At 29.3% G+C, this 17,396-nt stretch overlaps 1 protein-coding gene across 2 annotated transcripts in view; it reads left to right on the top strand.

The window, feature by feature from the left end:
* The window catches only part of LOC142329767 (putative peptidoglycan muropeptide transporter SLC46), a 180,709-nt gene that overhangs the window by 143,246 nt on the left and 20,067 nt on the right, over positions 1-17,396 (top strand). Inside the window, exon 1 of one of the 2 annotated variants that reach the window (XM_075374543.1) lies at positions 5,709-6,809. The exons of the other annotated variant lie outside the window; for it this stretch is intronic. Coding sequence (XP_075230658.1) covers positions 5,777-6,809 — 1,033 coding nt within the window. The 5' untranslated portion in view covers positions 5,709-5,776. Of the gene's footprint in view, positions 1-5,708; positions 6,810-17,396 lie in introns of those variants that run through there. 2 annotated transcript variants of the gene reach the window in all.

Below are 17,396 nucleotides of genomic sequence, written 5' to 3'. Positions count from 1 at the left end.
CCAGTTCGATTTTTCAAGCCATTAAAGGATATGTGGATATGTGGACGGTTTCATTAACTCTAAGCTGGGGTATTTGAAGATCCCGGATTTTTCACACGCTAAAAATTGCCATTTCATCTCATCCTCTTCAGCAGTACCTAATGGTGGTCCGTTAGTAAAAAAAAAAAGCTAGGCTTTGAAGGTACACAAATTGCAAAGTACCACACTCAATAAAGGTGCAATCGATCTTGCCAAAAATATTTTTGTGAAAGTCCAAAAGCCTTAATTTTGCTCTAAGTCTGATGAAGAACTTAAAAGGATTAGTTTTGTGTGATTTGTGGCCTAACAAAGTACTAAATAAATCACACGATGACAAATCAGTGGTAGAGATACAAAGATTACGAATTCTGCTTACTTGATGTGTTTTTTTTGGTATTTTTTATTAAAGCAACACACTTTTTTCTTTTTTTTTTATGGTTGTTAACCCACCCACAAACGCGCAAGCACAATTACATCCTTCGAAATTCATAATCAGAATTTAACAACAAATAATTTTTTCCTTTTTGATGAATTTTTCAAAACGTTCGGAACCGATTTTGACGAATTTATATGGGACCACAAGAAAAAAATTTTCTTTTAAGTAAAAAAAAAGAAGAAAAACGATTCAAATATGTTTATCCGTTACAAAATTATACGTGAAAATCTCAAACACATAGATACGGGTGGAATTGAAGACCTCTTTCTTTTCTGAAGCTGGTTAATAAAAGTAGCAAAAATGAATATGATAATCAGTTCGTTAATTTTTTTTTTTTAAATATTCATGTAGTCTGTTAACTCGTCGCAAATTATGTTTCACAGCTGATTTTCGAGTTCAAAGGTTCTGAGGTTCGAATCCCAATAAAAGCTAGTTGCTTTTATACAGATTTGAATACTAGATAGAGAATACTGGTGTACTTTGATGATTGCAGTTCAGTTAACCACACTTGTCTTAGGAATGGTTGGCTTCTTTTTCTGTTAAGCCTCCAGAACCATCACAAGGTATTACTTCAGAGGATGCAGAGGATGATATGTATGAATATAAATCTCTTGTACAGTCTCAGGGTGACCATTCCTGAGATGTGTGGTTAATTGAAACCCAACCACCAAAGAACACTGATATTCACGGCCTAGTATTCAAATCTGTATAAAAATTACCTTTACTAGGATTTGAACCTTAGAACTCTCGACTTCGAAATCAACTGATTAATTAGACTAGTAATGGTCAACCTTAGTCTATACAAGACTCAATTCATTTACATCCCCATCTCATTGAGCCATTGGGAGTAGGTTGCTTATTGTTCGTTAATTATGTTGTGCATATTAGGTCAGGTCTTGCAGTCAAAGGATTCAGTTGAATATATTTTTGTACTATGAGCTTATAAACTGAACAGGACAGGAAAACTTACATTTCATTATGAAAATTGTATTTTTTATTGTTATTATTTTGGACATGTTTCCCAATTTTTTTTTTTTTTTAAGAGAAAAATGAAATTACACATGAAGATTTATCAGACCCTTGCTAGGAATTGCCCCAAAACCAAAAACCTACTGTACTAACCACTACATCAACTGGCCAACCATAAAAAGAAAGAAATAATTATAGCACAACCTTGACTGAGATTTGGCTAAAAGATTTTTAATTAGATTATAATCTTCACACCAATTAAAGAACAAATTTTTGAGATGGATGAGTCTTTTTCTTACAAAAGCCTCAGTTTAGTTTTTGGATAATGGAATCTGATAAAAAAACAGTCTTTTGCAGTTTACATTTGAGCTGCTGAGTGCAAAAAATCTTATCAGAAATTTATTGTTTTTATTCAGAATAAAGATATTCCTGAGAACTGGAGTCAGGCTGTAAAACCATTAAAAGAAGTGGTTTGTGGAACCCATTTTGATAGATGTTTGATTTCACAACTCCTGTTTGAGTAGATTCTCTCTTTCTCCCTGTTCACTTATTTTTCTTGACTTTATTTCTAGTTCTCTTTATAATCAGTTTAGGGTGAATCAAATAAATTAAACTTAAATTAAATACTAAATGTACAACTACTTAGTTTATTTATAATAAGAAAAATGTAATACTTCAACATTGTAACAATATTTTTCTACTGAAAGCTGCTTTAGACTTTTTTTAATGATGTTTATATTATTACTATTTCTAATATAGTAATTAATTTCTTCATGATGAACTGTTGCTTTACATTCAAACAATTAAAGTTCTGTCTTTTGTATCATAATAATTATAAGAGACTAAATTTCTATTATTGACTTTGTTTATAACTGACAATCACTTCAGAAATAAATAATGAAGAAACAATAATTAACTGTAATTCTTTAAAAGATTAATAAAGAAAATTTATATTTTCTTATTCCTTCTTTTTACATAAACTAATTTAATAAAATTTCTTCCCCAAAACAGATTTTAATTTATCTGTACTATTATATAAAGAGGAAGAGGGTTTTTGTTTGTTTGGGATAAACAAAAATATTACTCAATCAATCGCAACAAAATTTTTACTCATATTCCTTGGCATAACTGAGAAGGGTTTAGATATATGTCATCTCGAAAAATCTAAAAAAAAATTATATATATATATGTAATAGTAGAGATTTTCTGGTTGAAGCATAAACTTTAATGAATTGAATTAATGAACTGTAAACTGTGAGTCTATCACTGTGTGAACTGGGTTTGAACTGAATGATTGGAATGAATAATATTACAAAAATAATAGAATTAAATCTACATTAAATAAAACAGAATAATATTAAATAAATAAAAAAAGTTTCCGTTTAACAATAATGGACTTCCTGTGGTGACTGGGTGTGAAGCTAGGGTTTTGAGATATGTGAGCACCTAGTGGGAGGCTAGTCCAATCATCACCATCAAATGGTAACAAATGGGTTGCCCCTGGAGCACTGTTTTGGGAAGTGCAATGGGTTGCTTTTATAATATTTCTGGAAACAATCATCTGATTTTCAGAATTCAAACGGGTATTTGTTAGTAGGTTGAAGGCTAACTTTTGCATGCATCAGGTACATTCATTCACAAGATCACGTTTATTTGGAAATATATATATAAAGTTTGTTTATCATTGCATGCAAGAATCAGCTGGCCAATTACTTTCAAAATTGCAGGATACATTCGTGTTATCCCAGAAAAGGTTTTAAGCTATCGACCAAGGTCCTAGCTCCATTGAAGGTTAAGATATTAAAAATATTCATTATTTCTTCACTCCCAAGGAAGGTGAAGTTGTGAATTAAACATATATTCATTAAGGAAAAAATAAATTAATCCTTTTTCTTCATTATTATGTTTCTGCCACCATGGCAAAGAAGTAAGTAATGAATTTTTTGTCATCAAAGGTGGATGTACTTTAATTACCATAGTTACTATTCTATCTTTTGTAATTCAGTTTATTTTTCAAGTTTCTCTAAAGCCTGAATACTATAATTATTATTTATCAGTATTATTCTCACAACCATGAGGGTAACGTACATTGTGGGGGTCCAGGAGGTGGACCACTCTGGTTATCCAGGGCACCGATCCCCCTGGAAAATTGAGAATGGTGAGGGAAGCAAGCTCTTTGGTCATGGGGTAGGCCCCTTGGCCCTGGGAGGCCCCAAGGAGCCCCTGAGTTTGTTCAAGGATTCGCCTGAGCGCACCTGAGCCCCTGAGCCCCTGAGGGTCCAGGTTCTGGCTAGACGGGGTCTAGTATAATGTATGAGAGGTCATCAGTCCATGAAATACTGCTTGCATTACCTTTCCAAGTTAGTCATTTGCATAGAGCAAAGGTATATGAGCTTACTTTTTAGCAAATGTAATCTAAATTTTTATTTAAAGAGAAGTTATACTTGATCATTACATCTAAGAAATTCATTAATACTGACTCTTTTACAATAGTATGAGAGTTACCTATTATAATTTTTACCTCCTTTTTGCTGTATTTACTTTTAAAATTTCTGAATTTGGTCCAATCCCTTCTTCTAATTGTGTACTATGGATATTGAAAGGACCTGTAAATTACTACATCCTTTGGAATTTGTGTGGTTTAGGTAGATATGCTTATCAACCTTCTTTTTTAAAAAAAATTATATATATATATATATTTTATTTTGATCTGTATATAATAATAAGTGATATACCATGTCAGGATTGAGCAGGTATGCTACTCCATGGATTAAAACATAAGTGCTCTAGAATTTCCCTGGATAAATCAAGGAAACCATAGTAAAATCTTTATCAGATCAGTATTAAAAAATGTACAATTAATTATAAAATGAAATTTTGAAGTAATTTAAATCCTTATTTATAATTAAAAAAATGAATACATGAAATAGTAATAAATTAAACATATGAAGAAAGAAAATAAGTAAAATAAATTACAATTCAAAGGCTTAGTGAAAATTATTTAAGCAAATATTTATACACTTGTACATGTTAAACAAAAATGGAAAAAATTTAGGGTTTTTTTTATATTTTAATTCATGTTATTTAAAAACTCATCAGTGGAATAATAATTTTTCTATAAAAGAGAATGTTATAATTTTATTTTAAATCAGTTGATATAAGCTATTTTAACTGGCTCAATAATTTATTTTATTTTTTTATGGATTCTGTTTACCAACCAGTACAGTACAAAAATATCAACCTTGGGCTGAAGCATTTATTTGGTGATATAATATATATTCTTGTTTATTGGTTTCAGATACTGAATTAGTAACTGTTTACAAAATAAACCACTTAAATTTAATTGTTTGCTAAAAAAAAGTCTGAATTTGTATAGTGATTTCTACATCATATGAATAAATAACTTTATTTTGGCTACTTTTTATTAGAATAGTTTAGACTAGAGGCCCTATGTAAGTATTGATAGATATACAAACAAGTACAATATCAATAACATAAAATTCCCTTATCCTATTTTCACTGAATAAAAATTCTCTCTGTAAATAAATTTTTAATTCATTGAAACTAATACTATTCGTAAAACTAGATAACACAGATTTGCAATATATCTGTAAATTTTCCAAAATATGTGATGCAACTTTATTAATTCAGATTCTGTTTTAAGTTACTTCCTTTATTTATGAAGAAATTTTTTTTTTTATAATACTTGGCTTTGTTTCAGCTGCTTTTACTAGTCAGCATATTCTGTTATTAACACAACTAGAGGCAAACAGGTAGTATTGAACAACCAAAAACGTTAAAATAACGTTTAACTGTTGCGGTTAGGCTTCGATTTTTAGACTTTCTGTGTGGAAAAACCACTAGTTAGTTACTGTGCAATATTGAAATAAAATTAGCATTTAATTAACATTTTTTATGTAGTTTTTATAGCTTAAGTTGTTTCGTAATACTTGCAAAAACGTTGGTTATATATATTTATTTTTCATTCATATAACAGCTTTTTTAGTTCATGATGCATTTTTAAAAATGAAAACTTATATATATATATCTGGTTAGTGATTAGTGATTGTATAACACATTGGAATTGCTAAACTATATGATAAGCAGCAAATATAATTTATATTTGTGTGTGTATATGTATGTAAGCTGATAAGAATAATAGCCAATAATGTGATAGCTTGATAACAGTTTGACAACTAAATGATAATTATCAGATTAGTAAAGATATAACATTTATGTGTTCAGTAGTATTTATAATGGTGTCTTACTAAGAGGATGAATTAGAAAAGGTTTAAATAAAAAAAAGGTGGGGGGGCAGTTATGATATAATTTTTAAGGGTACTTATCAAAAAGATGGGGGACAACAGATCAAAAACTGGTGATCCTCCCCCAACCGCTGAATCTACTAATAATGAAAGTGAAAAACCATGGGGAGATTTAAAAATAATGGAAAAATTAAGATTCTTACGAAGAAATGTAACAGTAGAACCGATGTTAGTTTGTTATATTATTCCAAGTGTTTTGTCAAGTTTAGCGACACAAAATTTAAATTTAGAAAAAGCATGCAGGGTGAATTTAGCATTTGGTGATGAAATATGTTCATCATTAGAAGCTCGAAATACTAAAAATTATTCTGTACAAGAAATGGAAGTTCAACAGTTAGTGGCTGAAATGTCAATATGGAAGACACTTCTACAAAGTTCTGTTCCAGTAATTCTTATTATGTTTTTAGGATCGTGGTCTGATAGACGACGTAAAAGAAAACCGTGCATGTTATTACCAATAATCGGTGAATTTCTCACAGCAGTTGCTTTAATTATATGTACATACTTTTACTATGAACTACCGATGCAGGTGACAGGCGTTGTTGAAGCTATTTTATCTGCTATGACAGGTGGATGGAAAACAATGTTTATGGCAATATTTAGTTACATTGGTGATATATCAACTGAAGAAGATAGAACATTAAGAATTGGTGTTGTAAATATGGTATACTATGTCGCTATACCGATGGGAACATCATTATCTGGTATACTTTACAATAGATGTGGAGCATACACAGTTTTAACATTAGCTGCATTATTAAATGTGTTCAGTTTTATATATGCATGGTTAAATGTACATGAACAAAAATACCCACCAGATCTTGTTTCTGGACAATCACCTTCAGGTACATCACCAGAATCATCTATGAAAAGAAAAACTGCTGATGAAGAAACAAATAACAAACATCGTTGTTTTTTATCACGATTTGTTAGAGACTTTTTTGATTTTCAACATATCATTGAAATATTTAATGTTGCGTTCAGAAGTGGTAGTGCAAGTCGAAGAAAACGTGTTTTCTCATTAATACTTGTAGTTGCTTTTATATTTGGTCCAAAACGAGGTAAGATATTTGCATGTATTAATTTAATTAAATTATTTATTTATTACAAATTTTATCATGTGTAAAAGTAATCTTTTATAATTATATAATTATGAGGCTAGCTTTTGAATCAAGATTTTTTGCTTTGTTCCTCTCTGGGGATTCTTTTAACTTCATATAATCATTACAAAATGTTGTTACTGATATTACTGCATATCTCAGCTTAGATGATATTAGTCAAAGAGAATGCATGGGGCAAGTAGGCAAAGAGATTCTGTACTATCTACATATAGTAAGACATCATTGATAGCAACAAAAATTGTCTTGCCATCATGTTCACTACTGATATTAGTAGTTTACATTACCCAAAGCTATTATACTTTATTCCACTATGTGATTCCAATGTGATTATACCATTAATTCTATAATTATGTTTGTTAATAATAAATTATTCTCATTATCAAAGTTTAATAATGTATTACTATGTAATATATATATATATATGTATATATATTATATTAATATATATATAAATTTATATTTAATAGATCAACCCTAAGTACAGAACAATTGAAATAGGATGACTTACCTTATTTCATTACATAACAGAAGAGCTTTCATGAATTTGATTTTCATCATCAGTTGAATGTATTATATATATGTATTACAAAATGATCAAATCAAAAACTTGTACATATGACAAACTTGTACATGACTTGTACTATGACAACATACCACCCATTCAATTAGAATTTTATGTTAAAAATATTTTTAAACTAATTAAATTTTTTTATAAATATTTAGATTATACTTAACTTATCATACTTTAAAACAACATAAAAATCTTTAAACCCTTTTATTCAAATTACAAAATTTAAAATTATTATTGCAACAAGAGATAAAAACATAAAATATAATTTTTTTTTAATTATAAAAAATTGTTTAAAATTACAAAGATCAATTAATTAAAATTAACAAAGTCAAAATTAAAATGTAAAAATGTAATTAAAACAAAGATAAAAATATCATAATTAAAAAAAAGAAAAAATGTAATTAGAATCTGGTGATTTCACATAACCTAGAATGTCTCAGGAAAGAGCAATTTAGGATATAGATGAATATAAAGTGGGAACATTGAAAAGTTTAAAGTTTAGTAAAAATCAGCTAAACGTAAAATTTGTGAAACATACCTGGGTTTGCAGTAAACTTTTTCAGAGACTACTGCTGGAAACACTAAATTCTATAATACCATGGGTGTGGAAAATTATAAAAACTTTAAGTACTTTATTTGTAGTTTTGAAGTAAAAAAATAATTTACATTCAAAATACATAAGAACAAGCAACAAAGTAATGGAATACATACTATCAAAAACAGTAACCTATGATTGTTCAGATTAAAAAGCAATAATTGCATTAAGTACATCAGACAGACTGGATGAAGATACTGGGATGTAATTTATACAAGCACCACAAAATACTCTTGAATAATATGAAATTTACAAATAAATTACTTCAATAAGAACAATATATTAACTGAAAATACACAAAATAGATAAAAAGTATTATTGAACTATATAATAAAAGTATTCATAATCATTTCAAGACTGACACCATTCACAGTCCACAAAAAAAAAGCTGCTCCATAATTGGTTTTCAAAAATTCTTGCAACTATACTTTTCGCTAATTTAAAAAAAAAGAGTTATTAATAGTGTTTAAAAAGTGTAATCATGTTGCTCAACTGATTAAATGAGTGTAGCAAGAACATTTTAAAAAAATATTTCATTATGTAAAAATTGGTAATATACATATATATTATTTGTATAGAGAGAGTATTTATAAATTAGTTATACAAAAGTAATCTTTAATATTAAAAAAAATAAATAACTTATAGAAATGTTTGATGCAACACTGAATACAGTATATCTTTTAGTTTCATTTAAAAAGGTGTGTTACCTTTTGTAACACACCAGATATCCCATCTGTAATCAATTTCCTGCCAAATCCTATAAAGCATGTCTTGATCTATGGTGGTAACTGTTTGTGTTATCTAGTGCAAGTTTGTCGACACTTCCTGGAAGCAGAGGAAAAACAATGACTTTAATGTAACCCCATACAGAGACGTCTGTTGGAATTAACTCAGGTGATCGTGATGGCCAGGAAATTGTTCCACCCGTCCAATCCAAGTTGATACTTTACTGTTGAGATATATGACATGATGATAATGTGGTGGCACACCATCTTGCTGAAAAATGAATTCTGTGCCCATATACTATTGTAACTGTGTCATTAGATAATGTTTAAGAATGCCCAGAGATATGATGTGCCAGTTACAGTTACTCAGCAAAAAAAGAAAGAACCATAAATTCTGTGACATCTTACAGCACAAAAAAAATTTGCCTTAAGCGAGTCCCTTACATGTTCTATTGTGTGACGTGGATTCCGCTCACCCCATATCTGAACATTATGTCAATTAACTTTTCTGCTGGTATGGAAGGTTATTTTGCCATATTCAGTCTCATTTCTGTTTAACATGATCACACAAATCTCAGCTGGTTTTTTTTTATCACCTTCACTTAAAGCTTGTATCAGTTGTAATTTGTAGGGTTTAAATGACAGTTGATTATTCAATACCCTCCTTACAGTAACCCTAGGAATAATTAATTCTAAGTTGGCATGTCCCGTTGATTTACTTGGACTACGAATGAATATCTATCACACTTGTTCGATTGCTGTTTCAGAAACTAAAGGTCTACACTGACCTTGCAACCTATGTGATACACAACCTGTTTCAATGAAATAACTGTACCATGCAATAACAGATTGTCTTTAAGGTGGTTGCTTGCGATATTTAGTCAAGAATTGTCTCCAAATAGTATTAGCCAATTTGAATTCATGAAACCATAAACAACACCATACATGCTCTGCACCAGTACATTGGCATGAAGTCATGAAATTACCCATCTGCATATGCCACCTACTGAGAACGTCAGGAACTAATGGTGTTAGGCAGGAATGAAACTTGAAGATATACTGTATTTAGTGATGAATCAAACAATTCTGTAAGTTATTTCCTTTTTTATTATTAAAGGTTACTTTTGTGTAATTAATTTAGAAATACTCAGTATTATATATATTGTTTCATGGGGATCCCATGAATGTATTTTCATGGTACAGAATATTGAGATAAGACATATCTTACCTTAATTTTACCATGAAAGTACTTTCACAGGTCTTATGAAAATACTTTCATGGTAAAATTAAAGTAAGATGTCTTATCTCAATATTCTGTAGTTGGTGATTTATATTAATAAAATTAAAAATATAACTTAAGAGTACAGAGGAAAAATATGAATCTTAAAACAATTAATTTCAGTATAATATATATATATATATATATATATATATATATATATATATATATATATATATAATTATAAAGGGATTTGGGTATAATGTTAAGATCAGACTTGGTAACTTTTCTCCAAAATAACAACTGTAGAAAAATCAAATTGAGCCTCAATGAGGTGTGCCTGACTATATCTGAAACAAATAGAAAAAATTTGTCTGGTGAATTGAATCTAAACAAACTTCACAGCTTTATTTATCGTCAAATCACACCTCACTATCACCTTACTAAATCATATTTAGTTTAAGAGTTTTAACTTGAAACCTAGTCCCACCACAGATTACCCCTTGACAGTCAACCATGAAAGGTCTTTTAAGGAATACTCCACCAGCTGAACCAAGCAACATCAGAGTTCAGAGAAGGCAGCGTTCAGATACAATGGGCTGCCACTTAGAAGATTACATGTGATTGGAAGCATTGGAGTGCCCCAACACTACACACACGAACAAGAAAAATACAAAGTCCAAAATCAAACCAAAGCAAATCACCTACATTTCCAAACATGATGTAAACTCACTCATGAAGACTGGTACACTAAAAATAATAACTGGCCTAATGGATCAACACAAAATTCTCATCATGGGTCTGCCAGAAATAAGAAAGACCAACTAAAACACCATAGAATCTCAAGGCTGTAGGCTCTACAAAGGTATACCTAGGAAGAAAGATGAAAAATGTTCCACAGTTTGAAATAGGCTTTTTACTTTGCCTCAAAATAATAAAATCCATAAAAAAATTCAACTCATAATCCCCAAGAATCTCAACACTCACCCTAAAAGCATCTAATAAAATCTGCACAAAATAAATGCTATGCACCCACTAATAATAGACAGAGACTTGTTGATCTCTGCAGACACTACAACCTAAAATCAAAATCCAGATATTTCAAGAGGAAACCTCAAAAACTCAAAACCTGGAAATATCCCAGCTACACTAAAGGAGAATGGGAACCAGACCATGTCTTCATGGACAAACACCACCACAAGGAGATCTACAACGTAAAAGTCCTTTGGGGAATAGACACAGGCTCAGATCACTATGTAGTCATAAATTTAGTCTCCAAAGAAAACAACAAAACCAAGCCCCTAAAACTAAAAGAAAAATGGGCCCTACCCAACTAAACAAGAATGATTACCAAAAAGCAGCCGAAAGAATAACAATCACGGATAAACTTGAAGAACTAGTCAACAACCTTCAACAAATCACATAAGAATTAGCCTCAACAAAATCCTGTAAAAAACATCAATTGTGGAACAGCGAATGTGATGAAACAGTGAAGAAAAGACATCAAGCATGGTTATTTCACCAACCCCAAAAATCAAAAACATCCTTCCAAAATTTAGTAAAACAAAGAAAATAAACTACCTGAACCCTGAGGAAAATAACACTTTAAAGACACATTGAAGTCAATAGAAGAAGAAGAATTCAATAAAACACAGTCAAGAGACTACTGCAAAACCTTTAAAGGTTTAGTAAACCTTTAAGTGATTTTTTCTTAAATAAAAATCAGCTCCAAAAATAAAAACCCCCAACCCTACTAATAAAGAATGCAAATGGTAAACTAGCCCATAGCAATAAAGACAACATGGAAATCCTAGCTGAATATTTCAACAAACTCCTAAACTGCGAAGAACTGACAGAACTCCTAAACTTCAACACCAACACCCCAATAACACCACCACCAGAAAATAGCAACCTTCCCACAATATAATAGAAGTTCACCCAGCACTGGGTAAGATGAAGAATTACAAAGCAGCAGGAGAAGATAAAACTTTCATACAGATCTGGAGACAAGCAGGAAGATCAACAAAAATATCCTTTCATCAACAGCTTGTCAACATCTGGATCAAAGAAAAACTACCAGAACATTGGATGACAGCCCTCATCCATCTGCTACACAAAAAAGGGGACAAAACAGACCCTAACAATTACAGGAGAATCTCACTTCTAAACACAGCATACAAAATTCTTTCAAGAATCATCAACAGGATCAGTTTATAACTCGAGAAAGAACTAGGAGAATACCAGGGAGGTTTCAGACCCTGGAGGAGCAGGCCAGACCAGATCATGTCTCAAGCTAATAGTGGATTACAACATGAAAAGAAACAGAGACATGGTGATAACATTTGTAGATTTCAAGAGAACTTATGACTGCATCCATAAAGATCCCTACTTAAAATTCTAAGACCTCGGACTACATACAAAATTAATAATCATGATAAAACTAACCCTCAAAACAGTAAGTCGAAGATAAAATTCAGAGGTGAGCTCTTAAAACTATGAGATCAAAACAGGACTGTGTCATGGGAATTGGCTCACACTATTATTATTTAACTGCACTCTAGAAATGGTAATGAGGGAATGGCTCAAAAAATGTCTACCAAAAGTAAAAATTAGTCAAAAAATCAAAACAAACTGTCCTGGTCTCACCGATGTCTTGGCACTGTTAGCAAACGTAATCGACGAAGCTAAATCTTAGATATTATAACTTCAAATCATTGCAAATAAAATTGGCCTCAAAATATCATTTGAAAAGACAGAAATTATGTTCCAAAAACCAACACGATTAAAAGAAGTAAACATAAACGGTAATAAACTCAAAGTAGTAATCTGATTTAAATACCTCGGAGAAATAATAACAAACAACAAACAACCTAAACGAAAAAACCTTGATTCAAATAAGAAGAAACAAACTAGCTAAAGCTCAAAAATCAAAACTTAACCTGGTACACTTACAATAAAAAATCTCTATCAATAAACACAAAAATAAGACACTCATCTTAAAAAATAAATCGTTCATCTAATCCTCTGAAGCAATACCTAGAGGTTAAAAAAAAAAGAAAAGAAATGGAGTGTACTCAACAATGTTGTATAAAAAGAGTTAGAACCTATCACTGATACCGTGCATGCATAAGAGGAGACTAGGATTCTTTGGATATATTCCAAGACTTTGATTCAAGACTTTTAAAACAGCTAGTATAGTAATCTTGAGTTGAAAAACATCAAGACAGGATGCAGACAGGATCAGAGAAATAAGGGAGGAACTGAAGGAAACTGTCCTTACACCAGAAGACATCATAGATAAAATAAAATTAAACAAAAAATCAAGAACAAAAACACTCGTTTCACACTCACAAGAAAAAACTCAAGATAATAATAAATAAAGATAATAATAATAAAGTTTAAAGATTACTGCTGAATTTTAAATAACTTTAAAAATTACGAGCTGAGTTATGAACTGTTTCTATTGTAACTTATCAGAAAAATATTTCTTTTAAGAAATACACATGGTAGATTTATTAACTTTTTGTTTAATATATTATCATATTAATATTGTGATTATTATTTGAATTATTAGAACATTCATATGGTAATATTGTTCGATATTTTTAAAATGTACAAAACACATTTCATCTGTCATAAAAAAAAATAAAATGGTTATTAATTATCGGTTGTAAGCTTGTGTTATCTCTTGAATAAATAAATAAGTGCAAAAACAATAAACGTGACAGTTTTTTCAAGATGATTTATGAAAGTTGAAGAAATATAAAAATTTATATGTATATATATATATTTAATTACTGCTTAATTACTTATTACTTTTTTAATCAATAATTTTGTTCATGTTCAAATGTTATTACATTATATTTTTAAAGAGTTAAATTAATGCAAATCTCATTTAATTTTTGATGATTGAAATTTTACGATGTAGCAAATGCTTCTTAAAGTAATTGACAACTTTATTGTCTAAAAAGAGTGAGTGAGTTAATTGTTATGACATAATTAATAGATTTTTCTAAGGAAGGATTAAGTCCCTAATTTTAAAATTATTAAATATTAACACTCACTCTTAAATTAATAAAATGTTTCTTCTTCTGTATCTGTTAGTTCATCAGAGTGTTGTTAGATTCTCTACTGAAGAAGTAATTGATATTTAGTTCTGAAAGATCTTTAGAAGAAAATTTCCCCTTGATTTAAAGTGACATTGTTTAATACTTAATAATTGAAAAATGAATAAATAATATTAAATAATTATCATGTTTCAACATGCTGTTTAATGAACTGAAATATGTATTTCTTTGTATAAGCTTTTTATTCCAAAATTAGATGACAATGATTTTGATATTTATAATGGTTTAATTTTTATTTAAAAAAAGTTAAGATGTATAATCAACTTGAAGCCAGTAGATTTATTTTACAACTTTGTATATTCTATGGTTTATTATTTGACCTATGGGTTTATTTTATGGCAGTGTTAGTTATTAGTATAAAAAAACAAAAATTAAGGATTTTAGTCTCATGGTCTAATACTGAAAACATAAAAAATAAGAATTGGAAACTTTTTTCTGTTATCATATATGATGGATTATACAGTCCAAGCTATTTGAAACATATTACCAACAAAAAATTCTGTGGTTTGTCTTTGCAAAGTTAGCCTACTATGAACACATATGCGCATATAGATTAACTAATTAATGTGCATATATTAATTAATTATTGTTTCATAACATTTACCAAAGACCTTTGTAGTATTACAGATTGGTTGCTTTTGATTGTAGTCTCCTAAATAAACGTCTCCTTGTCCAACTATTGTTTCATTAGTAATTAAATAATATTCTGTAATTTTATTTTGTAGTTGACATTAATTAGTTTGTATTTAACAAAGTAGTGAATTATTACTTTGAATTAGTTTTGTATTTCATAGAGAAACATGTAAAATTGTTTGTTTTAGTTTTTATTGTCTAATGTTTAACTTTTAAAAAAAAAAAGACTACTTAAGTAGCAGCTGTTTACTTATTCTTTAAAAAAAAATTACTTACAAGTTAAAAAACTTTTTGGGTTCAATCTTCTTATGAATATTTGTTTTATTAAATGTTTTTGTGAGAAATTCTTAATAATTCTAATGAATTACAATTTTTTATTACAATTTTAAATGAAACAAGTTATAAAGAATATATATGCATATTAAAATACAAAAAAAAAAAATAGAGAAAAATCCTGATAAACTTAAATATGAGAAAGTGATCGTGATTAGTCTGGCAGTACTTTTGAAGACAATGCTGCTGAAAGTATATTTAGTAAAGATGAATATTATTGGCAAATTTATGTGTTTCTTTAACTGGTAGACCAAAATATTGGCAAGAAATGATGGACATTTAAAAACCTGGATCAATGTGAGGAATGTGTAACAATTTCACATGATTTGTTTGTTTATTTTTTTTCATAAGAATTACTTTTAAAGTTTCACTATCCACACAGATGAAAAAATTTGGCATCAGGAAGAGTTATAATATATTCAACAGACATAGTCTGAACAATACTCAATGAAGAAAAAATTATGTTCTTTTAGGCCTAAAAAATTAACACCCATTTCATTTAAGGATTAATTTTATTAAAATCCAGTAACATTATAATTTTCAGTATAGCTTTATAAAGAAAATTACTACAGTAATTTAAGTTCAAGTTTTGATTTAAAAAAACTTATGTTACTTAATGAGATGTGTTTACAACAGTCATGTAAATGATGAAAACAAGATTAATTAAAAAGCATATGTGTTGAATTATTACATATGCCGATTATTATTATTGTTAGATTACTGATTACTGATTGTTGTTAGAGTTACTGTTTGTTAACTGATTTAAATCAACTATTAAATCAAACCAAATCAAAATTAGGTTATTTTTAGTGGGATTAAGATCATTGTTGGCAATCTAAAGCAAATTTAGTGCAACAGATTAATGGCTTTCAATTTTTTGACAGTTGCCTTTATCTAGGGGACTATGAATCTTCTCTGTAGAAGAGAGTAGAAATTATATGCTGTAATTTCATATAAGTTTATTTTTCAAATAACATGTTTTGAAAACTGAATCAATCACACTGAACATTGCTCTAGTTGAGATATAACAAAATATAGTATTCATTTTCTTAATTTACTTTTTACTCTTTTATCTTTTTCATTTCTATTTGTTAAAAAGAACTGGAAGAAGAGTAAAAGTAATTTTCTTCAAGGCGCTTATAAATTTTTGTAAAATAGTGTCAGGGTGGTGCGTTGCACAATGTTATGCTTGGGTAGTATCTATTTTTTTAAATTTCTGTCATAAATATTCAAATTTAATGTGTATGATAACAAATATGTAATAATATGTATGTATTTTTTAACTTGTTATACTATATAGTAAATTTTTATTTGTGATGTTATCAATGTATAATTTAAGAAAGAAATTTAATACTTAGTAAGTTTACACGCATCAGCTTAGTTGGTTTTTTGTTGAATTTTTTTTAATATTAAAAGTAAATTTGTTTCTATTGTTTTTATGCACATGCGCATGTGTGTGTGCTCGCTCGCACGCACACACACACACATACAGACTATTCTTCTAAAATTAATGACTACCCAAGAACAGGTTCTGGCTATCTAAAGGAATATTCTCACCCATCTTTCAAATCCTGTGATATATGGAAATATCTGCATATTTTCATATGATTATTTATCCTGATGCAGGTCTCTTGGACCAGCCCACTGGGCTTATCTAGTGGTAACTCATCATCGCAAATCAGCTGATTCCTAAGTCAAGAGTTCTAAGGTTCAAATTCTAGTAAAGGCAGTTACTTTTATACAGATTTGAATACTAGATTGTGGAAACCGATGTTGTTTGATGGTTGGGTTCCAATTAACCACACATCTCAGGGATGGTCAATCTGTGACTACAAAACTACACTTCATTTACATTCATACATATCATTCTCTGAAGTAATACCTTATGGTGGTTCCAGAGGCTAAACAGAAAAAGGGAGGTCCTTAGATCAAGGGTCCTTTCCATTCTCCTTTATTCCCGAATAAAACTTTTTAATTCTGAATAGTTGCAATTTCCTTTTAGAACATCTATAATTTTTCTGTTTTCCAGTCTCTTTGTATTATCTATTTTCTACCCTTCTGTTTTGGTCATTCCTTCTACTCTCATGATATGTATCACCTGTCAGCCTTTTCTGTTTTAAATTGTTCTGATTATAAATATGTTTCTCATTCATTACTATTGTTTCTTCTTCATTTATTTATTTATTTTTTTTCATTTTGCTTGATCATTTAATCTTTTCTAATCTTTTCTAACAAAACCACATTTTAAATAGCTTTTTTCTTATATTCCATGTTTTACACTAATATATATATGTAACCTCCAAACATAAATTTCACAAGACAAC

Source organism: Lycorma delicatula, chromosome 9, assembly GCF_047948215.1.
Source record: "Lycorma delicatula isolate Av1 chromosome 9, ASM4794821v1, whole genome shotgun sequence".
Classification (NCBI taxonomy): domain Eukaryota; kingdom Metazoa; phylum Arthropoda; class Insecta; order Hemiptera; family Fulgoridae; genus Lycorma; species Lycorma delicatula.
Note: the sequence above shows the minus strand (reverse complement) of the source record. Positions and strands in the feature narration are given on the sequence as shown.